Source organism: Haliaeetus albicilla, chromosome 2 (genome assembly GCF_947461875.1).
Source record: "Haliaeetus albicilla chromosome 2, bHalAlb1.1, whole genome shotgun sequence".
In the NCBI taxonomy this organism is placed as follows: domain Eukaryota; kingdom Metazoa; phylum Chordata; class Aves; order Accipitriformes; family Accipitridae; genus Haliaeetus; species Haliaeetus albicilla.
Window position 1 is genome coordinate 51,968,898 of NC_091484.1, and position 25,560 is coordinate 51,994,457.

At 36.9% G+C, this 25,560-nt stretch overlaps 1 protein-coding gene across 11 annotated transcripts in view; it reads left to right on the plus strand.

The window, feature by feature from the left end:
- Positions 1 to 25,560, plus strand: part of ICA1 (islet cell autoantigen 1) — a 79,136-nt gene that overhangs the window by 16,191 nt on the left and 37,385 nt on the right. For all 11 annotated transcript variants that reach the window (XM_069774491.1, XM_069774494.1, XM_069774452.1 and 8 more), the window contains 4 exons: positions 793 to 964; positions 2,914 to 2,986; positions 4,779 to 4,902; positions 7,183 to 7,381. In XM_069774491.1, coding sequence (XP_069630592.1) covers positions 793 to 964; positions 2,914 to 2,986; positions 4,779 to 4,902; positions 7,183 to 7,381 — 568 coding nt within the window. The remainder of the gene's footprint in view (positions 1 to 792; positions 965 to 2,913; positions 2,987 to 4,778; positions 4,903 to 7,182; positions 7,382 to 25,560) is intronic.

The following is a 25,560-nucleotide window of genomic DNA, read 5'->3' on the forward strand; positions in this document are numbered from 1 at the left end:
CATGTACTTTTGCAGAAATTAATGATGGAATAACACTTCCTGAAAGAGATCAAGATTTCACTGTAAGGCTATATTTTCTATTAAACCATCTTGGTATGGTTTAAATATTGTGGAATATGGAGTTTGTCTCTAGATTGCACTTTTTATTAGGTCTGCTACAGGAATGCAGAATCATCTGTCAGTAGAAAATAATCCTTGGGAAAAAAAGATTACCTGTTACACACCCACAGTTGCCATGTAGTCATTGCATAAAGATGTGAGCTGTCCATCTTTCACATAGCATGGTCAAAAGAGATGAGTGTTCTTCTAATTCTTTATTATTCAGTTGTAAAAAAGGGAGGGCAAGAAGTAGTCTAATTCCATTCATAAAATGAACTTTGTGAAATCCTGACACTGCTGAATTTGCATGAAAATTGCTGCTTGCTTAAGCAACTGTGCTAGTTCACTTGAAACTCTCCTATTAGTTATATAAAAATAGAAAGTTAATTCCATGTGTTATAAATCATTCTATAATGCATTGGGAAGAATTCTTTGCAGCTGATTATTTGGCAGTACTACATGCTAAAGACATTCAAATTGAAAGCAGTGTATTATTTTCCAAAGTAGGATGGGAAATATAGTACTAATTGAATTGCTTTGTTATTAATGCATAATGAGGAAATGCATGTTAGAATATGAGTGTCTGCATGCAAATGCAATATTCTTGATGGAAGTGTATTAATCTAGCATGTTAGACTTATTTTTTTTAAGCATCCTATTGGAGTTCTGTAATTCTGTTTCTTAATATTCTAGCAATTATCCGAGGGAATTTTATGACCAATATGCTCAAAGCCAAGAAAAATCTGTGGTCAATAAAATGCAACAGAAATACTGGAAAACAAAACAAACCCTTATAAAAGTTACAGGAAAAAAGGAAGATGAACATGTTGTGGCTTCAGATGCAGATCTGGATGCAAAACTAGAGGTTTGTAATGTTTACATAATAGCTATTCTCTGTTTGTTAATTTTAAAAATGTTTTCATTTCCTTCAAGCCTCTAATATGTATATACATTTTTATCATTATTTTCTTGTAATATCTTTTCCGATTTTTTACAAAAGTACCTATGTAAATATGGGGAATATAGTGGCATTTTGTAATACAAAAACCCATGACCCTCAAACTTGGTTTGGAACCTAATGTCTCTCGTATTTGTTTTCAGGTTGGGGGGGCAGGTTTTTTCTTTTTGTTGGTGGGAGGAGCAGGAGATCGTCCTTTGTGCTTATATCAGTCATTCTGACCCTTTGCTTATGTCAGTTTAAGGTTTATTTTTTTAATAGTATTCTATAGTATATACAAATTACATTCTTTATACAGTTATAAAATATCACATATACCAGAAAAAACATGCAATATACCAAGAAGGAGCAAAGTGCATAGTGCGCTCGCTCTCTGGAGCTTTCGTTCAGATAAGTTGGTTCTGACATGACCAAAGAAGCTTCTGAAAGTCTGTAAAGTGTAACCAAGAGAAGGAATCCTGCTGTGTGACAAATACAGTCCTACTGTCAGTACCCTCAACCACACTGGAAAAAAAAACAATTAAGGATCTACAAATTGAAGAGCTTGAATGTCTTTGACAGAAAGCAAAAGATAGAGAATGGACTTCCAAAGTGTAATAATCAAGTTAGTGTCCAGACGAGTTTTATTGGCGTTGTTTTGTTACATAAGGGTAGAGGTTTTGCCTTACTGGTTTTCTTGCAGTTTCTTATAAAATTGTTGACTTAGGATTCTTGGTTTATTTGCATTTTAGCTGAAATACACGAGGCTTTTTTACAACAAACAAATCTTTGTAGTTCTAGCTATAATAGTGATAAATTATAATGTGTTGATTCTAGCTATGGGGTCTTCATGATGGGTTATAAATCAAGAGTATTGATGTAAAACAAGCTGGAAGGATGGAACAATATTTTATAAATATATACCTGAGTTCCTACTGTGCTTACTGTGTTCCAGATTGATCAGGAAGGATGCTTTGTTAGCTCAGGTAGGATTGGAAATAGGGAAACTTCTGTTTACCGGATAAAAAACTATAAGCATGTTTTTACTTGGACAACTTCTCAGCTGCAAGTCATGCTCTCAGTTTAAAAGGCAAGACCCATGTAAATGTACAGAAAGTCAAGCAGATGTGAAGGGAGACAGTTACTGTGCCCACAGTCCATTTTGCTTATATTTGTGTAATGCTTGATCCAGTGGAGTCTAGGTTTAAGTTACAGGTTGGAGGTTTTAGATGGACAGACAGAAAGAGCAATAATTTTCCTATTTCCTAGAAACAATCTCCAAACTTTTTCCTCTACTTCCTTTGGAAACTGCTGCTTTATAAATTTGGTTAGAAAACTGGAGCTATGCCAGTAAAAAGTTCAGTTTAAATCATTAACTTTCTATGTTGGCATACCAATGCAAGTTTGTTCCACTAGACTTTGCAATATTAAAAATTCAGTATGCATATTGCCACACGTGATAAACGTGATAGACATTTTGATAACTTTTTGCTGTACTGCGAGGTTTTTAGAAACAAAGATTTGTACATATTCCTATATATCCAAAGATAACAACAAAAAGAAAAACCCACATGAGTAGTTTGGTTAACTACCAGCTGTTTAGAATAGATCTGCTTCCAAATTTATTTTTGTCTTTATTTTCCTTTAGTAAGTTATGATTGGTCTGTCTGTAGTTTCAGTGGGACAACTTAATTGAAAGAAAAGCACAATTGATAAGGAAAAATTACTTTCAAGCTGGAAAGTTTACTCATTGTTCAAGAAGAAAATTGTGTTCCCTAATAATTTCTACAAAAAATTAAACTCTTTCTTGCATTTTAATTGTCAGTGTTTCTTGCACATGCTTACAATTTTTTTTGTGTATTTTGTTTCAATCTTAGCTGTTCCATTCTATTCAGAGAACATGTATGGAGTTGCTGAAAGCAATTGAACTGTATCAAAAAAGGATTTGTTGTAAGTATGATCAAATACAGTAGTTAAAATGATAAGGAGGTCGGCATTATGGAATCATCGAACAAGTTAAAAACTAAAAATGAAAATAAGGAGCTACTAGTTTCATCCTATTTAAAAATAAAGATAACATTCCTTACAGACAGTTAAAGGCAGACTTGCTTATCTACTTGAAGATGTCCTAATTCTTACGTTTTATATTTGATATTATGCAGTGATAGGTAGCAATAATTGTAGGAGAAAGCTTGCTTTCTAAGGTGGTTTGGGGTTTTTTTTTCCCATTGCTTGCTTGACTTGTTTAAATTCGGAAGTGTCTTGTCCGAGAAATCCTAACTCTGTTCAGAACGGTTTTAAATTTTTTTAAATCATGATTGACTATGAAGTGTATTGGGCTTATTACTAGTTTATAATTAAGTAATCCATGTTATTATGATGAGTTTGGTAATGCTGACTTGGCTGTAACAGGTGTACAGTAATTAGTGGCAGTCATTAGTGAGAGACAGGGATCTCATTTGAGAAGTTTCAAACAGCAGGTTGTATTAAATGACCTCTAAAGGTTCTCTGCAATCGATATTGTTGGATTCTTTGCTGCTGTGATTTCTGGCCTGGAAAAGAGAATCCAGCTATGGAGACATCTTTCAATTTACCTTCTTTTGTTGAATGTTATCCATATTTTCTGAAGTCTTTCCTTTTTCTTTTGCCTGTCCAAAGAGTCAGAGATAATGTTTCAGGATCTGAAGGTAAACTTAGAATACAGAATAGTAGTGTATTGAGTTCAAGAAGCATTCCACAGTAGCAGGTGAAATCTCTGACACAAAGATGTGCATGCAGCACGTTCTACCAGAGTATGCTATGAGTCTGCATTGGATTTGACTGTCAACATTTGGAAAAATGACAGGAGGACTTCAAGAGATCCTCTTTCATTGTATTGGGCTACTTTCCTTATTGATAGTGGGAAGAAATTGGTACTATAGGAGACAGTTGCTTTGGAAGACTAATAGATGAGGCCATAATGAAATATTTTTGTGAGGATGTGAGATCATGAAGACCCATGGTCCCAGTTTGGAAGTAGTCAATTCAGTGTAAAAAAAGTTTTCTTTTTCTTCATCTTCTTGTTTAAAAAGCAATCAGTTAATTTGAAATAGAAATGTTTCAGATATTTGAAATATAAATTAAAAAATAGTGTTTGAATAGTGTGGAATGTTAAAGTTGTAAAATAATTTTGCAAAGTAATTTGAAAATAAATGTTCTTTAAAATGAAGTACTAGATTTTTCATATGAAAAATTCATTTCTGTAGTCAACCGTGAAAAATGGAGAGCAAGAGAAAAGCAAGTGAATGAGCTTTAGGTAGTATAACTCAGAATTAGCTTCAGTGAAAGCATGCTACCAAAGATTAGCTGAGGCAGTCCAGGTAGTAAAAAAGGATTTAGAACGAAATGAAACAAAACAAAACCAGCCAACCAAAAAAACCCAAGACTAAAAGATACTATAATCAGGATTGGGCCCTTTGTATAATCTAACCAACCTAATTCTTTTGTTCAGGAAAGAAATAGCATGTTTTTCGTGTTGTCTTTTGGCACTGACAGAATTTTGTGATTCTTGTTAGGTGTATCAACAAACATCTCAAGTGAATCAGATCTTCTGTTTACTAAATGCAGGAATTCCGTGAAATTATTTATTTTTTGCTGAGCAGCTTGGTTTTAGAGTGACAACTTATTTGATGTTAGGCTGGTTTTAGAGCTGTTAGGAACCTATTAAATAACACGTTTGACCACTCATTTATTTTTTCGTTAGTTCTGTCTCAGGAAGAAAATGAACTGGGGAAATTTCTTCGATCGCAGGGTTCTCAGGATAAAACAAGAGCAGGAAAAATGATGCAAGCCACAGGAAAGGCCCTCTGCTTTTCTTCTCAGCAAAGGTATATGTGTCAGAACTACTGTCTGATTTACAAAGTACATGGGATAATGGTAGTTGATTCACTGTTGGTATAATTCATTTTGCCATCTGAAATGTGTGAGGAACCAAAGGATAGGAAAGTTTATTATTGACCAAAACTGCTGTAGTATTGGCAATAATACTGGCTTGCTCTGTGTAGTTTTGCCTGATCCTGTTTTTGGTCTTATGGACCTGCTATGTCTGTGTATCTCCAGATCCCCCACCTTTGCCTGTTCAGCTCAGCAGTTCTAAAGCTGTAGAGGTGTATCTGCACAGCCTCTCTAGCAGTGGGGTTGTAAAGCAGCTGATAAGGGGTCCCTCTCCTGCTTGGTGGCACTTCTCACTCTGCAGAGAAATGCTACAGCAGGCTCATTGTGAAGGTTTCTGGGTCCCGGGAGGGCAGGGAAATGGGTAAGGGAATGCCTTTTTCTGGGCTGTGGAGTCTCATACCTCAAGTAGACAGAGGAGAAGGGAGGAGTTGAATGCCATTTTCTGCTTTAACCTTACACCATGAAGTCCCCCAGAAGAAGATCCTAGATGCCCACTGAGCTCATGTAGGTTGGGTAGGAGCAGATCAGTAAACGGTAAGGAATCCAAAGGGACACATATACACATGCTGTTACCCAGAGCCCTTGATGTCTCACTGACCCTGTGTTTGCTCAGAGTTTTTAAACTTTTAAGTAACAGTACCTGATGGCATTGTGAGTATTATGATGCTTTTTTTTAACAGTATGGGGACTATGAAAGCTTGAAATTCACCATAATTTGCAAGGGAAAATTCTATTCCATGATATTTTACACGATTTTGGGGGGCTCTTAACTATTGTGATACTTTCCAGCTTTAGCTTAACAGTGCAGCTGTTTGGCTCAAAATAAAACATCGCATACAGAGCACCGAGAATTTCATGTGTTTATCTTGGGCTAGAGTTTGGTCATTAGCACATTCAGTAACAGCCATGAGTGGAATCTTTAAAACACATGTAAGGCACCTTTGAGCAAAAGCACTGATGATTTGTTTCTTTAAAAGGCTTAACTGTTTATAGAAATCCCAGTGTATGACATGTCTACATAAACTGAATTTTCCTTTGAATGGCTGGGTAAGTATTTGTAGAATGAGGAAAAAATGGAGGGGAGGAAGCCACACTAAGAAGTTCACCTTTTATTATATCTCTTACTCAATGCATTTTTAAGGCATCTTTTAAAATAAACTCACGTAAAAATAAAACCAATTGTTTGTCTGTCTTCTCTTGAGCCATCCTCAAGCTCATGTTGACGTTGGGACTGCTCTTACTTACAATGCGTGCCAATAGCTAGCTCAGTAGCTGGAGATCAAGAAGACACAATTTGCTGGGTACTGGAGCTGAAATTAGAAATTCTCTTGTGCCTAAGAAGTCCCTAAGTAGTACATTAAACGAACTCTACACTGGTGTGGAACTGATTGAACCCATTCCAGTGAGGTGGCTGCTGGCAACCAAGAGGAAAGCAGAAGCAGCGGGAGGAAGCAGAGCAGAAGTTGGAGTAATCCTGTCTAGTTCTGAGATCCCATTAGGAGCCGAAGTGATAGCATAGGGAAGACAACAGTGTCCCCTACTGCCTTTCCAAAGTGTAGTTGCTGGAAGAAACATGTAAGGAAATGCCTAAATCCTTCCAAAAGATAAATGTCCTTCAAAGGAATTGTTGAGATTCCTAAAAAAAAAAAAAAAAAAAAGAAAAAAAAAAAAAGAAAAATAGGAAAAAAATGAGATAATTATCTACTTGACAGATGACTTCTTTATTTACATGTACATTTGAAGATTAAAAGGCTAATGGAAGTGCTTTTTGTGAAATTTAACATAACAATCCTGATACATCTGTGGTATGTATCCAGTAATAAATTACCTCAGGTGCATCTTTAGAGTTGTTAAATGCAACTTGCGAAGAGGAACGGTAATGGCATACATACAAGCAGCTTGGCTAACTAAAATACACGTACGCATTAGAAAAGGTTCCTTTTCCATTTGCATGTGTAAGTGAAAGGTCACTACTTGAACAGGAAGGTTGCAAACACAATATTCATGCAAAATTACCCCATTCATGTGTACCCCCAACCAAGCTGTAGAACCATCTGAACATACACTAGCACTTAAGTGAACTATTTTGGCTGTGTATGGTTTTTTGATTGCTAGTAAAGTGTCAGTAGTTGTATTAATCAGTCTGCCTTTGTGGAACAACTACTTTAACATGTTCCTCTCCTTCCTTTCTTTCCCTTCATGCCTTCCCCCAGGTTAGCACTGCGTACTCCTTTGAGTAGATTGTATCAAGAAGTGGAGACTTTCAGATATAGGGCCATCTCAGACACATGGCTGACAGTAAACCGAATGGAACAGTATCGGACTGAATACAGAGGAGCTCTACTCTGGATGAAAGATGTGTCTCAGGAGCTGGATCCAGATCTTTATAAGCAGATGGAAAAGTTCAGGAAGGTATGAAGTTTCCTGTAGTTTCCTAGAAGGGGATGCCTGATGAATTACAATGAAGCATGGTTTTGATTCTTCTTAGGAAGACATAATTCAGCAGCACTAAGGATGCCATTTATTGTAACTAATCTTTTCCGTGTGACAGAAGTCCAATTAATCTGATGTGGAATACAGTATCCTTCACAGAGTGGGCTGTAAGGAAAGATATGGTAGTAAGAAACTGCATTTTTCAGTAGTCTGTTCAACTTCAGCCTAAATCTTAACTATTCAACTATTCAACTAAATCAGCCTAAATAAAGACATATTTTTAAAGAAAGTTGTTTAATTTTAAATACTTAACTGTGATGTCTGAATGACTAATGGAAGAAAATACGTCTGCTGTCAACTGGGGAAGGGAAAATTGATTTTTTGCAACTAAAAAGTACAGAATAACAGAAATCCTGTAGTATCTGCTGCTAAATTTTTGGGTGCAGTTAAAGACCAACATTTTCAAAATTGGCTATTGTTGGATTTTGGGGAGGAGTTGCACATTTGGAATTTTTTTTTATGTTCCTTGTGCAGTTCAGCATGACTCTTGGGCAACTGCTAAACACTAAAACTGCTAAGAATGTACTCTCCATAAATCTTCATTCAGTGTCACTCAAGTTTTGTTAAACTCCTCCTCTCCCAAAGGGCTTCCAAAAATCACAAGTCCTAGGCGGTGGTCCGCAGGCTTGCTACCAGGTGTGAGTATAGAATTTATTTGGACTGATCCTGTTCCAGTCAGTTCAGGAATGCTCATGAGAACCTCACATTTGCTGGTGAGGCTCTAGAGCTGATTTTGTTAAAAGACTATAATGTTCACAGTTTGCTATTTATACATCTTGACTATTAGGAAGAGTTAGGATTCTAGGAATAACATGGTGGCTTGTGCTTTGAGTAAAAACAGGAAAAAAATTTACAGAAATTGTGTGATAAGTGAAAGCAGAGGCCTAGTAACAGAAATTGTACTGAATGTGCATATATGCATCTGCATATGGCTTACAGACAGGTAATGTACAAAAGAGAAAAAACCCTGTTCATCGATGGCTTAAGCAGCCTGTGACTGGAGGTGTTTGGAGACGAAAGATACTTAATTCGGAATTTTAAAAGCTTGAATAAACCATCCTAACGGGAAGGGACTGGCATGCATCTAGGCTATGCCATTTTTGGTAAACTGAAGTGGTGACAATAGCAATTAAGGAAGGGGTGGAACAAATGAAACCCTAGCTAGTCATCTAATCTTTATTTAATGCTTTAGTACAGGATATTCCTGTAAGTCTTGTGGCACCAGACATGTATTTTATTATGCCTTGTGGGAAATGTTTATAATGGCAAGTTCTTGCAGGTAAAATAATTGGTATGGTCTTGGCCTCAGCCAATTGCTTATGTATGATGTTTGATTTATTAGAAAAACACTTAAAAAATGGAATGTTAGAATGAATAAAGCAGTACTGGTAACGGTCGTACAAAATTGATTTATAGCTTTCTTGCAAAACAAATGCTATGGAAGGTATAAATTATATAAATGGCAAAGTAATTAAAATAATGTATCCTTTGTACAGCGGGCTGCTGTAGTTAAAAAGTTAGATGTGAAATTTCAGCCGTTTTGGGTTGCTGTGCTTCAAGGTCAGCAAAAATAAGGTTTGGTTTTGTTTTGTTTTCTTTAAAGCTCTCACAAAACTTAGTATTTCCACATTTTTACTACTAAATATTTTGAAATATTTCTAGGTCTGAAATGGGTTATATTCTGATGTAAAGAAATAATGAATGTACATTCCTAAATTTTGTAGCATTACCTCAAATAGTTTAAAAAACAACAAAAAACCTACCAAAACTTGGTGAAGGTCTTTTGAACCTTTCTTTCCTCTGACTGCCTGTCAACTGAAAACCTTTCAGATCACATTGTAATATAGAGAACAAAAAGCTCTATATTTTGCAGCCAACAAAGTAAAGAAATGCCCTTGGTATCCACTTCCCCACATATCCCATCTGTGCAACAGGCATGTCAAACTAGTCTTTGAAGATTTTAACACTTGCAGAAAGTAAACTTTTCCTTTTTTCGTTTTGGAAAAAAAAAATTACAAAAATAAAATCCTCAAGCATAATGTACCTAGATAGCTGTTGCTGAACAAGACACAACAGTTTGTTTTTAGTGCTTTACAAATGTACTAGGCAAACAAAACTAATGGTGGATACTGTAGTCATAAATAATCAAAGTAAAGGAGTTATTTTTATTGTCTTTTTGTTCTATTCTTGCTTGCAGATCTCAGTTGTGCCATAGTGTGGCAGTGTAATGCTGGGTTTTTAGAGCTTATTTTGGATCTATAACAACAATTTAAGAAGTCATGTTATTCTGTTGAGAAAGATATAATTACTGATGTAAGGTTTTTGGTTCTAAAATATGCCATCACTGGAGAGAATTTGTTTGATCTGGAGCTGCATATCTAGCATACACCAGCAAGTAGTTAATGAAGCTGATCCTGTCAGAGCACTTGAAAGTTTTCTTCGGATTTCTAACTGTAAAAATCCTAAGTATTACTTTAGTAAACATCTTTTTCTTTTTTATTTCAAGTAAACAGTGCTGGTTTAGTGATCTTTAATGCATCTAGTGCATCAGCGATATTTATATCACTCGGTTATAGGACTGTTTTTCAAGTATGTAGCCTTTTATAATGTAAATCTAAATGTATCATTATGTATACAGATATGGTACTTGTTTTTGGAGACCAAAGCTAAATCAATCCAGATGGGTTTTTCATACCTTCCCTCAGAATAGTTCAGGCTAAAAGATCAATAGTTAAGTCAGTATTTTCAGAGCTGATAAAATCTGAGTTAAAACATTGGCATTTTTGTAGCTCTCTTTCAAAACAGTGAGGTACTTGAAAGAATTTTCTAATGCTGTTCTCAAGGCATCAGTCTAAATATGCGAGACCTAGCAGTACTACCACTTTCAAAGTGTCCCAGAACATTGCAGAACAGCCTTTTTACATTGTTGTTTGAAGATATCCATGTGATTATAGCTACTTGAGTCAAACCAAGGAAACAGGTGAAGTATTTACTTTTCCCTGCAGAGTTCTATAAATGCTATGTAACTTCACTCTTTTTTTTTCTATTAACAGTTTTTATGGACACTCCAGTGCTGTTCTAGATATAGAGGTCTTCGATCCCAAGTTCAGAGCTTGAAGTGTCGCTTGCGAGAGTCTAAACAGTGTCTTGGCAATGCTGTGGTATTTAAAAGAATTTGAATGAGTTAATACCCCTTTACCAAATTCTCCACCACTGATCAGGTTGTTAAGGTTCTTAAATCCAGGCTGTTTTATCTGTCTGGCAACTGTACACTATAGCATGAGCTCTGCCGTGATATGGTAAAAATACAGACCAAATTGCCCAAGTGCTGATAGTCCCCCAGTGTCCTTCCTGCAGCTCTGAAAAAGTTAAGCTTTTCCATGGGTTTCCTGAGAAGGAACATGCCAATGTGCAGAGTGATAGGCTATGATACCAGGCAACAGCGTCCCACATGCATCCTACAAGAATACAGAAGAGACTCTGCTGTTCAGTTTTACTTAGCTAAGCTATCTCAGATGCTTATACAGTGCAGTATAGACTTTCTCATCAAACCTAGACATCACAGTGCCACCTATAACAAGTAAAAAGTGAGAGCTGAAAAAATGATCTGCTGATCTTTAGGTTAACTGTAAGGAAAATTGTATCTGTGATACATGGCAGGATTTTTATCATGCTACATTGATAGAGCAAATTAATCCTTTCTATACTTGTTTTTCGCTTCCATCATTCTTCTACTCCTCTGCTTCCCCTTCATCCTGAGGCTTGAACCAATGCTGGAGTATCTTTGTAAATACCCAGTGGCCACGCTGGGATCCCTCAGACAAGCTGTGCTGCAGCAGTGTACTGAGAACTGGGTACCTGGAGGGTTGGGCTCTATTTCTCCCTGTTGGCTAGTTGTCTCTGCTTTGCCAAAGCTGCTTTCCTAGGAGCTCTTCTTTTGTATGAATCAAACGAAGCTCAGGTGGGACAAAGAAGAGGTTGAAGCTGTGTAAGGTTAAGGAATGATGCATGGTTGCTGGTTGCAGCAGAGCTTTGTAAATGCTATGAGATCGATCTGCTTGGCGTACAGTGCAAGTCCTGTATCTATCTCTATGGTACTTGGATATTATAGCAATAAATATCTGAGTTTGTAAAACAGTATGTATTGGATGGGATACTGTCTGGAAAAAGAGTTGGGTTTTGATCAATATATTTGCATGGGATCTGTGAGGGGAACCATTAGCATAGTTTGTGCTAGGCCTCTTGTTCTGGAAGATTAGAAAGGCTTTCCCGCACAGTGCAGAGCCCTTAACTACTTCAGTGGTGCTAAGGAAGTGGAATAGGTCCTACCATGGAAGAGAATTGTCGGAATATTCCCCAAAAGATCCTAAATTATTATAGACCCTTAATGCCTAGCTGTTACTTTGCATGCATGTGTTGAGAAACTTGCAAGGCTGCAGCCAAGTTGTCTGGGCACGGTTTATCTCAAGTTCTTCCTAGCTGTAGCACTCTATATACTGCAAACAAAATGAATGCCCTTAAATGGCATTTTAAAGATAAATCTGGCAAGAGAAAAGGAAAGGCAGTGACAAAAAGGAAAGTTCAACAAGAAGAACTAATAATGATATAACAATGGCTTAAACTGTTGTTTTTACAGATGTACTAATGTAGGGAATGGCTCATCTATGCAAGTTCTCTGTTAAATATCTTTCAAGAAATAAAAGTTAAAGCTTGTGTGGACAGCTGGGGAACAATGAAGATCTAAATAAATCCATTGATTAAAAGGTCAGAAGGGAAACACTGAAGTATATGTATTTGTTGTAAAGATCTCAGCAAGTATAAGATGCGTCTGCCGCAGCCTTACAGGGAAGGCTTTGGACCCACATCTCTTCCCCTGCTGTCTCCTTGCCTACTAGCACGGCCTGGTATGAGTGCATTTTGGCTTGTGTGATGACGAAGGGGCTGTGTACCATGTTACAGTATCATCTGCTACTCACCTATCCATTAACATCAGCTGCAAACAGCCCTGCAGACCTGGAGGCACTGTGGAAATGTGCTGGAGGATTTGGTTTTTTTAATTCTCTGTTGTATTTGAAAACTCTTGGAGGGCTGAGAAAATGTGAAAAGCCTAGGGAAGGAGAAAAACCAAATATGATGTTGATCTTTGAAATAAGAACTGACTTGGCAGTTACCATCCTTGTAAACATAATTTCAGTTCCTGGTAGAAAAATGAAAAGGAAATCTGCAGCCATTTAGAGGCTAAGAAACTGAAGAGTAAACAACACAGGTTTATAAATAACATTACAGATGGTTTTTTGTTATTTTGCGTTTTTAATCAAATTATTAAATTAGTAGGAAAAAATTGCAAATCTGGATTGTTGCAGTTCCTTATGAGTGATTACTGGAAAAATGAATTTAACTTTGCTAGGGAAATAAGAGCTCTCAGGAGCTGAGAGTTGAGAATATTGGCTGAGGGACACTAAACAAAGTTTCAGAGGATCATAGAATATAAAGATGGAAAATACCTTAAAGATCAACTAAACTCTCTTCCTGCCAGGACAAAGTTGTGCATTTGTAATATATTTTCCAAATGTTTTTCTACATCTAATAAATATAATTCAGTTGAGGGTAATGCTCTTAGTTTTGTGGATATTGGTGATGTTCTAGTACAATTATTAAAAAGTCAACCAAAAGAAAATGTGCTAATGATAATTACATCTGCAGATGATATTGAGCTGGAAAGTCTTTTGGATTTCCAAGCAGCAAAGTATACCACCGTCTCAAAGAAAAAATTCTTTGGCCATTGCAGTCATGGTGGTGTAATCATAGGACCTCAGCTGCCATAGTTACAAATAGGAGTGTAAGTGGTTGATGTTTAGAACCAGCTATGGTAGTCACCAAAAAAAAAAAAAAAAAAAAAAGTTGTAGACAGCAGTTATCTCTGTTTCTTTTTGGGTGATACTTCCACATTAAATTCTAAGGTTAACTTCATCTGGAAAACTTAAAGCACATTTGCTTATAGGTGACAAAAATGTAGGCCTTTGCATGTGAGAGAGCATATGATGATTGTTGTGCTCTGGAAATGTCAGAAAGGTCTGAGTAGCTGACCACACATTAAATATGAGAAGTGTGGCACTATAATGTGAAAAATAACGCTGGCTTTCGTAATACCTATTAGGAATGTGAGATGGTAAAATCTGTCACTTTGATAGTCCATCTTTATCACTCTTGGTTCAAAATCTTCCTTAAAAAAACCAAAAAACGCAATCTGTATGCTGATTTGGATTGCTGCTGCTCACTAGATGAATAGGTGGGATTCCAGGAGATCCAGTAATACTCGCTGCAAGATAGCTGTGTACTCTAAAATTAGTAAGACAGTGTCACACTGCACTCTGAGATCCACATCTTAGTGTAGCAACGTGATGGCAGAGATGGATAATAGCATGCTCTTACAATATGATGATAAGCAACACCTACACATATCACTTCTTGTGACATGCCTGTGCCACCAAGAGTATGTTTGGTTTCATTCTGGTAAGGAATAGCAGTACAAACATTATTTTTTTAAGTGTTTTTTTTAATATGAAAATATATGGTGTTGGAAATGTTAAATTTCACAATTTACCTAGAAATTATGGTAGTGAAAAACAAAATACACAAAAAAGTGTTCTTTACACAAAATTCTAGTTTTTGCTTTATCATTATTGTTGCTCCTTTTTAAAAGCAGATGGAGTTTCAGTGCTGCATGTTTTTTCTGTGCAGTTTCTGCTGAAATGTTTTTTCCAGGTTCTCCAATGTCAAATTTGGTAACATTAAGTGGAGAAACCAAAACATTCCAAGATACTTCACATGCAAAATGCTTAGACATTTTAAAGCAGATGTTAAGGATGCACCTTTTTTGAAAACATGACCTTAAGTAGAAATGTTCTTCACAGTGTAAGCATTTTATAGTCTTACAACTTTAAATTACCATTTCAAGTATCAGTTGTAAGAATCAGAGTAGACAATAAGATAAAATCAATTCTGAAGCCATTTCATGTATATTAAATATCACTGATAATTGTTACTGGGTTAAAAGCAAAGTAAAAATGTGTGATGGAGATACCATTTTAAAAGCATAATAAGAGTATGCCAATTAAAAATAGAAACAGGCTTCTTAGAACAGATTACATCATCTTAATAGGTATTGCTTATAGAATATAGCTGCTCCCAGAGATTGATGCTTGCCCTTGAGAGGCGGTTCATCATCTGTTCGGTTATTTTTAAGAAAGAAGAGTCTGTGAGACTCTGCAAAATGGCTGTAAAATAGAATAAAATGAAGTGCTAGACTACAGATACAATATATTTTTTAACAACCTTGCTTCAGGTAACCTAGCTGAAATCAAAAAAAGGTAGACTTGCTTTAATTGTGCATTTTCAGACTTGTATTTATTTCAAGAAAAGGCAGACAGATACACATCATAAAAATTTCTGTTCACATAAGTAGCAGAACTTATAATGTTTCAACAGAATAGAACAAATATATAAAAAACCCCAGTTATTTAAATCAATAGGAATGTCCAACTTTAATTTAATAATTGTTATTAGCCCCAATATTAAAAAGGCACTCTTAAATAGGATGTGACAAAAATTAAGCTCCAAGAATTTTTCTCACGCCTAATAATTACAGAAATGTGTAAGCGTTAAATGTAGTATTGATTTTTATTTTTTTTTTTTTAAAAAGGAACAACTGAACACTGATTTTACTTACTTATTCTGCTGTGTTTTGGTCTTAAAAACAGAAAAAAAAGATAATTGCCTAGACAAATTCTATTGCTCACATGAAAACTCTAACCCTGCAAACTGGTCTGCGTGGGCAAAGTCCCTAACCCATGTGGATCATTACATGAATTCAGAACCTAAATGAAGTGTAAAAATGTAAACAGAATAGGTTGTGAAAGGAGAAGTGAGATTTGGAAAATTCCCTCAGCCTTAATAACCCAAAAAGGCTAGGAGGATAGCTAAAGAAATATTTTTTAAAAATAAATGAAATACAGATGTGACCGAACTGAGAGAATTCTGCAGGAGAGAAGAATAAACAGGAAGGGGAATACAGCTGTTGGGGAAAACATTGTTTACACAAGAGAACCACGTTTTTCTATGGTCGCCACTGCCCAGGAATTCTTCTTATACTTTCCTAAAATGCCTGGGCACATACATAATGTAGTCCATCTGCTTTTACTTCATAAAGCCTTTGCTGTTCAGTTATATGCTACGAAGGCTCTGAATGATTACAAAGATGCTATGTTTGATTTTTCTCCTTCACATAGTGAAACCACATTGAAGATAGGATTAAAAAAAGCCACCAAACAAAAGATACTGTTCTAACCAGAAAAATGGCTTATACACCATTTCACCTCTGTTTTAGGGATATTGTGCCTGAACCCTGCTTAGATTTCAAATGTTGTTTCTTCTGTAATAGCACAGCGTGAAATCTGAAGAGCACTACAGAAAGTTTTTTTTATAAGTACAATCTTTCTGAGTTTGTATCTGGACAAAATATAATTAAATTGTTTTGAGGGAAACAAGGCATACTTATTGATGTATTAAATGCCAACCAGGAATAGCAGTAACAACACACGGGATTATGTACAACAGACATTGTGTTACAAATGAATCATGATCATTAGTGGCTGCCATTTCATATTCTGTGCTGAAAGAGCTAAATAGAAAACGAAACCCCAAAGCTCAACTTATAGGACTTCTACTCCCATGTTAGCACTGTAAACAGAGTGGCTTTGTGCTCAGGACAGTGAGGGCATTTGGGGACTAAATACTGAAGGCAACCTGGTCATCGTGGTGATCTTGTTAAAGGTGTCTTTCTTGGAGTGTTGGTGTCGCATCCAGCCAGGATTTGCAGCATATATGTCAATGGCATTCCTTGGTACTTTGTACATCTGCCCATCCCACCACCCTTTGCAATGACCAAGAGCATCTTGCAGGTCAGCTTAGTTTTATGGTGTTTTCACTTGTTACTGCACCTGAACTTTAACTTTTCACATCCCTTTACGTAATTCCAGTTTATTCACTCCCTCATCTGCCTACTCAGAAGTGACCCAGAGTCAAGTAACAATCTTGCTCAGGCCCTGAAGAGTTTAATTTGGATGCAAAGAAATGAAAAATATAAATGGCATTTTCTAACTATGAGGACACTGCACCTAAAGTTGTCGAGAAGACCTCCAAAATATCTTCGTTAAATGAGATAAACTGAACTGTGTAATTACCAGAGGAATAAAATCATGGGCATGGTAGAGAGATTAGTTTTATGCTATATTACGATTTTCCTTATGTTGCCCCTCTGGTCTTTCAGTGTTCAAAGGTAGTAGTTACCCATCTCAGTTTCCTGCAGGAGCTGTCTAATTGCTCTCCACTTGCCGGCATCTCCCCCTGCACCACGTGTGCCCGCCATCCTTTGCTCTTAGATTGTCTAATATGATTAATACAACTGAGTTCTGAAAATTGCTTCGAATTTATCATTACTTTAAACTCAAAGTCCAAGTTACTTCTGGTTTCGAGCTGAATATGATCTTTCAGACCTAAAAGCTTATTTCTTTACTTTTGCCATTTATCTCGGTCAGCCTGCTTCTTGCTGCAAATCTTTGCAACCATTTTTGGCAATTCATAGACTTTCATCACATTAACAAAATGTGATTCTTTGTTTTCAGACTACATAAAGTTATTTGCATCTGTGCAAAGAACTGTTGGGTTTTATCAACTCCGTCGTAGTCATTTGAGGAGAGGAGATGTTCTAAGTTATCAGGAGCAAACTCTTCCCTAAAGAGGATGTATGTCCATGGATGAAAATGTGCACTTGTTTGCAGTTTAGAATATTATATGTCCAAGCATGCTATTGTGGTAATTGCAGCTGCAGACTGACAGATGCGTGCTCACTACTAGAACTACATTTGGGGCTTGTAATGTAGAAGTCTATCCCCAAACTCTGAAGTAATGCTATTTAGATGAATGTCATTGTGTATGCAATTTAAGAGGCTCCTGGTCACATGAATAGAAAAATCATTGGTAATTATTTTTTTTTACGTCCTTGCTTCAATGTCTCCATTAGCGTCAACGCATTTGTTTTTTTCCCTTCAGCCTCATGAAGCGCATTTCGTGGGTTTGACTAATACTGAAACTTGTTACCAACAGAAAGTTGAGGCATGTATCTAGGCTTCTTAAAGTACAAAAAAGCAGACCTTCTAGTAAGCCTAGAAGCTATATATTTATTGCCTTCCCTTCATTTAAATTGTTGAGTCATGTTTGTTCCCTTTTTAAAATAATTTGCATATTGATCCAAGCTGTAAAAATGAAAACAATTACCGTGAGAAACCTTTCCATCTTAATAGCTTGAGGAGGATGTTATGTTCTTTGCTGGCTGATAATCAGAGTAGCCAGAAGGTGTAAGCTTTGAGGGGTATTTATACACAGTTTATTGCTGTAATGACCCAATGTGAATGAGTTAGGAGGAAAGGCTGCGTGCACTCTAGCTCTCGGCTGTCACATATCTGACTGCATGAAAACTCCCTCCTTTGATACAGTTTGAAGTTAAACAGATTAACCATAAGTAGTTTGTCTTCATGCTGGAGAAAAAGAGGCCTCATGCAGCTAGCAGTGGTGTCAGCTGGATGTAGCTGCTGACTGCAGCCCTCTGCTTCTCCCCAGTACCCTCCTCTGGAGCCAGAGCTACGGCTCTTTGGGTCAAAGCTGCTGAGGTCAGGCTCTACCCTGCATAAAGTGTGGATGCATTTATTTAGAGCTGATTTCTTTCTGCACAGGCAGGAGATAGGGAAGTTGGTAGGTAATGTGTAAGGAGCATGGGGCTATGTATTTGAAAAGTGGGGGAAGATTTTTGGAAAGGAAGAGCCGGGAGTACACGTAGCCCTTTTTTCTGGGGAAGGTGTATGGCTATGCAGAGATGCTGCTTTCCTGAAAGGTGGTGCCTAAATGAGGCTGAATTGGTGCAGAACTGTGTAAACACTCACTGCATTTTGAGAATAGCATCTATCAGTTGAGCTTAAAAATGTATTTTCCCTAGCTTAAAATCAAGTAAACAACTCTTAATTTGAAATAAATCTTGTGTAAACATTCTTAGCATCTGTTTAATTCAAAATCATTTTTTAAATGGTTTAGTTAAGCTGCAGAAAAGTAAGATACCTTCTCCATTTCTAGGGCTGGGGACTCGGAGGCTCTTGAGTCTTTTAAGATGGGGCAACTAAGTAACATTTTTTTGCTTTGCCTGATTTTTATGTTGTGCTGTGATCTTAATTTCAATAATGACTTTGAGTGTGGTTCTGACAAATTGAAAACTGTTGCTGCTTTCAGCTTCTTAAATTTAACAAACTTTCCTTCATTTTACAGTAAAATTTTACAGTAAAATTCTTAAATTTAACAAACTTTCCTTCATTTTACAGTAAAATAGTGGCTGGAGTTATGAAAGTGATCCACATCTTATATTTGAGAGTTGGTTGCATCCTGTATTTGATAGCAATTTTTTTAAAAGCTGCCATATTGTATTCTCTGTGCACATTCCATTTTATGTCTTGTTGCAATGAACTCATTGCTGGTAGAGCAATTGGATTCATATTCTGGAACTGCACTGTGCTGCTCTGTTTGTGAAAGCAGTTGTGAGGCTTAAAGCTAAAAATTTTGTTGTCTGGTTTTTGGCTGGATGAACTTGCTGGATTGTGCTGAGAAGTATAACTTTGATCAGGGCTGTGTCCAGCTGCTGGATAAGTGGAAAGGATTCTGCAGAGGCTGCGTTCTCACCAAATGATGTGCTGTGTCTGCCTGCACTGGGCCATTCTAGAGGGGCAGAAATCAGGAATGAGGAGGAAAATATCTACTTAATTCCTGGTAGTTCCTTAGAAAAAAACTTCGGAGGTTTTCTGTTGCTGTTGGGCCGTACCTTTCAACCTGCTTTTTTTTCCTGCGAAGGGACTAAATTATTTTTTAATAATGGAGGAGGAAGTATATTCCTATTGCTGCAGGGCAGCTGTTCAAAAAGTTGTTATTCAGCACAGAGGCCAATATTACTTGCCACAGATAGCTTTCATGTCTCAGAGAAATTTGATTTGGATGTAACAAAACTTTGCTGCTGCAAACACGTTTGGATCCAGGTCTTTGCACTACCATAGTATCGATAGTAGGGAGGAAAATATGTAAAATTCAAGTCAAAAAAGTTAAACAGGCAAAGAAAAAAAACACATTCTCTTAAGACATCTTCAATTAGAACACCTTGTTGGTTGAATAGCAGAAAGATTTTGGGCATATGAATTTAGAGTATCTTTAACTGATGGGCCTGTTCTGATTAAATATCTAACCCAGTAGTAGGGCTGCTCCAGCAATTGCTCAACTCAACATGCTTTTGAATTTCGATGATGGAAAATCTGCTGTTACACAGGTGATAAAGAGATTACTACCTTGTTGGAAAAGCTCGTTTGAAGTATCTGTGCTGCCTTAAGCCACAGAACAGAGTTCTCCCACCATGGGAAGGCACTGAACCAGTCTGAATCTAGCATAGCAAACTCACAAACCCACCTTGACCTGCAAATGTGCCTCAGGATTACCTTATTCTTAAGGATGCGTTAGTTCAAACAAAACTCCGCTGTCTGTCCATCACCTGTCTTCATTGGTGACCAATGCTAGCAACCAGGGAGTTGCATAGAGCAAATATACAGTGGGATTTTCTTGTAGTACTGTGACCAGTGGAGGCATCATAAAGCATATCTTTGGGTTTTTTCTATAAAATTGTCCAGTTGCCTTCTGAAGCAATGTAATTTCTGGCCATCGCAACAGATCGCTGTGATCAGAGAGCTTCCCTGCTGACACAAATGTTGTGTAAAGATTCACTGTCCTTCTGTTGAATTCAAACAGCTGGTTTGGTATAATGCCCTCTGGTTCCTGTATTGGTTGAAGTCTGGTCTTTTACAACTTTTGTATGTGTGGTGTGATTGACTGCCATCATACTCCTCCTTAGCCACCTCTTTTTTCTGGGCTGGAAAATCCTAATCTATCATTGTTTTTACAGAAACTAATTTATATCTTTGATCAGACATTTCGTTCTTGCCTGCTTTTTTTCCCCCATTGCTAAGCCTGAACTGATCTGCTCTTGCAGATCCAACTTGGCTTTGGGTGGACCAAAGATGTAGAGTAAAAAAAAATCTTCATGTCACTGTATAATATTTGTGGAATCACATGCATAATGTGCAAGGAGGTTCTCATTTTTCCCCATCCCTAAAGAGACACAAGAGAGTTGGAAAAGGTACATTATAAAACAGCAGGAATAAACACAGGGCTGGGAAGGAAGGGAGGCAGTAGAAAAAAAAGAAAGAGAAAGGAGTAAGATAAATGTGTATGTGTTTGCATAAAGGAGAGAGGGAAAGCTACTTGGCAGGATTCTATTTCTGTGATGGCTGTTATTGAATATATTAGAAGATGGTACAACCAACCTTTGGTTTTTTGGAGAGGGGAAAAAAGGAAGAATATTCAAGCTAGCCATAACCTTATATCCTCACAGGGGTCAGAGAATTGCTCACATCTGCTGACTGTCAGTGGTTATGAAGTAAGCAGTTTTGACCATGGCTTACTCATTACTGCCAGGCTGGAGTTACGTGGCATGTGAGCCAACAGGCTCAAGGCAGTAAAATTTTTACAGGCTGAGTACTGAAGAACTTAAGAGGGAAATGTGGCATAAATGTGATACAAAGAGCAAATTTCATATTCTACTGAATAAAATCCACAAAGAAGTCATGGTGCATGTCCACAACGCAACTGTTTGGTAAATATGGTATTTTTATATCATCTTTTAGAAAAAAATCCTCCATTGGGATTTAAAAGCAGCAGTAGTTAACTCAGTGTACCTAACATCTTTTCTTACCTTATGTTTTTGCTGTTACAGAAAAAAATAAAATGCAGCAATGCTCATTAAGCACTTTGCTCTTTAACATGACATTCTTCTTGACCCAGGGCCATACACATGGATTTCAAACCAGGAAGAAAAAGGCAGGCATCTGACCCAAAGTACTGAGAGGATAAGGACAGGGCTAGAAATTAGGACAAAGTTACATAGGCAGGAGAAAAGAAAAGCATGAGGCTCTGTGGTCAGAGAAGAGAACAGAGAATGGAAGTAATAGTTTGTCTGGGATATGTATCCCGAGCACAACAGCCATGTCTTCAGTGACTGGAGATAGAAGCAACATGACAGCATATGTTTGGAGTTCTAGATTAAGGAGCTCTTTTGTATATATAGCCACAATTTCATCTCCCTTGTATATTTAATTCTTTTCTCCTCCCAGGCAGCAAATTGCTAATTGCAGCTCTGCAACTACATGCAAAAGGTTTCTGCAACAGTTTTTGTGAAGATCTTCTGTAAAGATGTAGCTTAGCTGTCAGCCAGTGGCAGGAGACTCTCAATACAGTTTGAGTGAGCACAGATCACAGTCCACACCTCTGGCTTGAAAAACTGGAGAGGGAGAGTATCAAAAACTATAAGATGTAACTTGAGGACTAGGGGAAATTACTTAAGGTGTTTCTAAGTCAGTCTGTCTCATTTACCAAAGAGAAGATGAACAGTTGGCTTGACAGTGGTATGTAAGTTGCTGAGGCTCCTCAGTCTACTCATTGGAATTTTATCAAGAATCATAGCTTGGAAGCTTATGCTGGATGAATTCAAATGGTAAATCAGGCAGGTATTTAAACATGGGTATTATTAGCAATAAAGGAAACTAGGTTTTTTTTCTGGACATCACTTAGGTTAGGATTTATCAAACGTAACTTTGGACATCTGCTATGTAGATGTCTGCACTTAAACTAATCAACAAGAGCTCTCGTTATAGTCCAGTGGACAGAAAGAGGCTCTTTTAGGCTAACATGAACCAAACTCTAGTCTCAATTGTTTGTGTTGGCCAGATCTCCATCCACTAAAACAGATCACAGGGTAATGGTGTAGATGTCAACATCTGAGCTAGGCACACCTAGCATGTCTTTCTGGAAGACATGCTTTAGGATAAGTGCAGGAATAATATTTTGTGATGTTAATCTACTGATTTGTTCTGGCCTTAAACTCTCTAGCCAAATACATGGCAACTGTCTGCACTTTTCTAGAAAACCTGCAGAGCTTCCCAAAGCTGGATAAGGTATGAATGACCAAGGCGATAGGAATCCTGCTGTGTACAGGGACAAATTCTAGCAAAAACTGAGCAAAAATAGTGACTAGAATTTTGGAACTTACTATGGGAGTTATAATGGCTCTCCTCAACAAACTGCTGAAATGGGTCATATCCTATTAGAACATGTTGAAAATCACAGAATCAAATTAAACACGGGATCCTTTTCGGTGCTTCCTGGAGTTTAAACTTTGTTATCCGCAGATACCTGAATGTTTCTAATAAAGTTTTTAACATACTGAAAAAAGTAAATTAAGTATAAATTTGTTTTATTTAAAATAGTATAAAAAATTGCAGTGTTTTTAAAAAGTAGTTCATCTAAAACTAATGACATCTGATGTATTTTTAAAACTGTAAAAACTTAATCCAACACAAATATACTAAGCTTTCCCTGTTACATGATTATGTTGTTTTCTAGGTGGATAAGGTTTTAAGAGTTATAATTGCTAATAGATTTAAAGTACAGAATATTATCATCCAACCTTAAAAGATTTTTGAGGTCATTCTGTTCCATTCTGGGAGATGATACTCTATGATAAATATATATATATACATACGAATGTATGTGTGTATAGTTTATGGTCTAAGTAATGCAACTTTGCAAAGTTCCTTCAATATAGCTTCTTAAAAACCTCCTATGTTTTTTCTTTTCAAATTATTATTTATTCAGTGCCTCAGGGCATGTTAGAGGCAGAAGGAAGAGCTACCAGAGTATGATCACTTTCCTGATGAAAAAATAATTAACCCTCCAGTTGTTCTATAGCATAGTATAGCATCATAGGCACAGATGAGAATAGAACACACAAACTGTTCTTTTATTTCTATTAATTTTGCAGACTTGAGAAATTCTGTTGTATTATCAGTTGCATGCTACACACTAATTTAGAGCTGTGCGTTGTATCAAAGCTACCATGTGTCGGTGTAAAGTGTCCGTGTGAAATTTAGTTCTGTCATATAATCCTTTCCTTGCCTGGTACACAAATATTGTCCTGGCTATAGCGTCTTTATTAGGCCTTCCTGAGCGGGACAGAAGGAAAAGGGAGAGAGGAGCTTAAAAGCCTATGGCCTTACCCATGAGAAATTGCAAAACCACCCCCCACAAAACTTGGAATTTTATGTAGAAGAGTTCAATTTTATCTTCACACCAGTCAGGATATGTTTATATTTTTATTATAAACTAATTTAAGCAGAAAAAAAAAATCTCCAAACCCTTCAAACTCTACAAATTCTCAGACCGGGAGCACAGCTGAAGGCTGAAGGTTGCTTGAATCTGTTATATCCAGACACCCAGTGGCAGCTCTAATGCTTTTTAGCTGGTAGGTGTTGCAATAGAAAAGTCTGTAGTAGACCTGCGTGTACGTGCACATGCATATGTGTATAGTGCAATCAAGGTTTAAGAGAACTGTATCATACAAATGACGGAATGGTGCAGTCTATTCATGGTCATGTTTACAAGACAGGGATCTTTAGTTGTTTTATTTTGCAAAATGGAACAAGTGGCTGCTGTAATGTTATAATGTTCTGGTGGGGTAGACTCCACTATCCTGGGGGCAAGAGTCACTCACCCCTGTACATACCCAGTAAGGGCTTGTTTTTCCAGCGCAATACTAATTTAAGACCCCTGTCCTTCAAACACTTGGGCTTGTGCTTAAGTATTCTGTAACTCTGGGGCAGACCTGTAATTTATTCAGTGCTTTTTAGTGTTGAGGACAATGGGACCCAGTCCTGTTGAAACCTTCAGGAACTGCTGTAATACAAATGTTAAATAATAGTGAGCAATACTATTGAAGTGAAAGGGAATAGTCACATATTCAAATGAACTATTGTTCTTTTGTGTGAATTAAAACAATTACAGCTGTTATTTTGTCTCCCATTCTGATTGCAGAGGTAGATGAAAAATCCTGGTTTTGACTAAACTAATTTTTTGAGAAGGAAGAATGATTCTATCATGTGAATTCAAATAGGGTGATATTGTGGAAACTAGCTAAAAAGTAGCAGGTTTGAATGCATGAAAGATGCTGGGTTTGGGGGAATAACATTTCAGTTATAATGTGACTTTTTACTAGGATTGTTTCTTTACACTGCTTTGTTGTAGTGCAAGGAGAGCAAAGTAGATGTTAAAATCGTGGAGATTTGATTGTTCTGACTAGAAGCAAAAATGTTGTGATTAAAGGAAAAAAAACTTTTTACCAGCATGTGATGACTTTATGGTTGTTCTTTTTATAGACAATTGATGTTTCAGGTTGAGTTGTTTGGGAGAGAAACACAATCGTTCTTGGTCCCAGTAAATACAGTGAAATGCTGCTACTGCTAACTTAATCCATATTGAGCTGCATTTCTCTATATTGTGTTATGGAGGGCTATAGCATTGCTTCTGCCTTCTTTTTTTTTTTCTTTTCTTTTTTCCTTTCCTCTTTTTCTTTGCTGTACTTTAGCACTCTTCTTCTATTGCTTACATTCAGTTCCAGAATTGTCATGAACATGCTGCAGCCTCCAGTGAGAAATCTGAACAGGTGAATTAGATGCTTCAATTAAATCTCTGGGTAATTATGGCAGGTAATTTGCTAGTAGATACTTGCAATTATTTGAGTAGGCATTGATTTTATTGGATAATGTTGGCTATCACTGTGTTTCAGTTGAATATTTAGTTTGTTTCTCACCTTTAATGTTTGAGCTGCTAGAAAAATGGTCTTTGGTGGCTGAAAAGTCTTTGTGCTGTATTGTATCTTGTGATAGACTTGCCTTGATCAAGTCCGTATATAATGAGAGTTTTCTACCACTTTAGGATACCAGAAAGTTTTCTTTCCAGAATCTTTATCTCTTACAGTGCAACTAGCCTAATACACATTTAATTCAGCTTTCACTTATCTATTGTCTTTCCACATGAGTTTGCTGATACATTTAAACTACCTTGACACA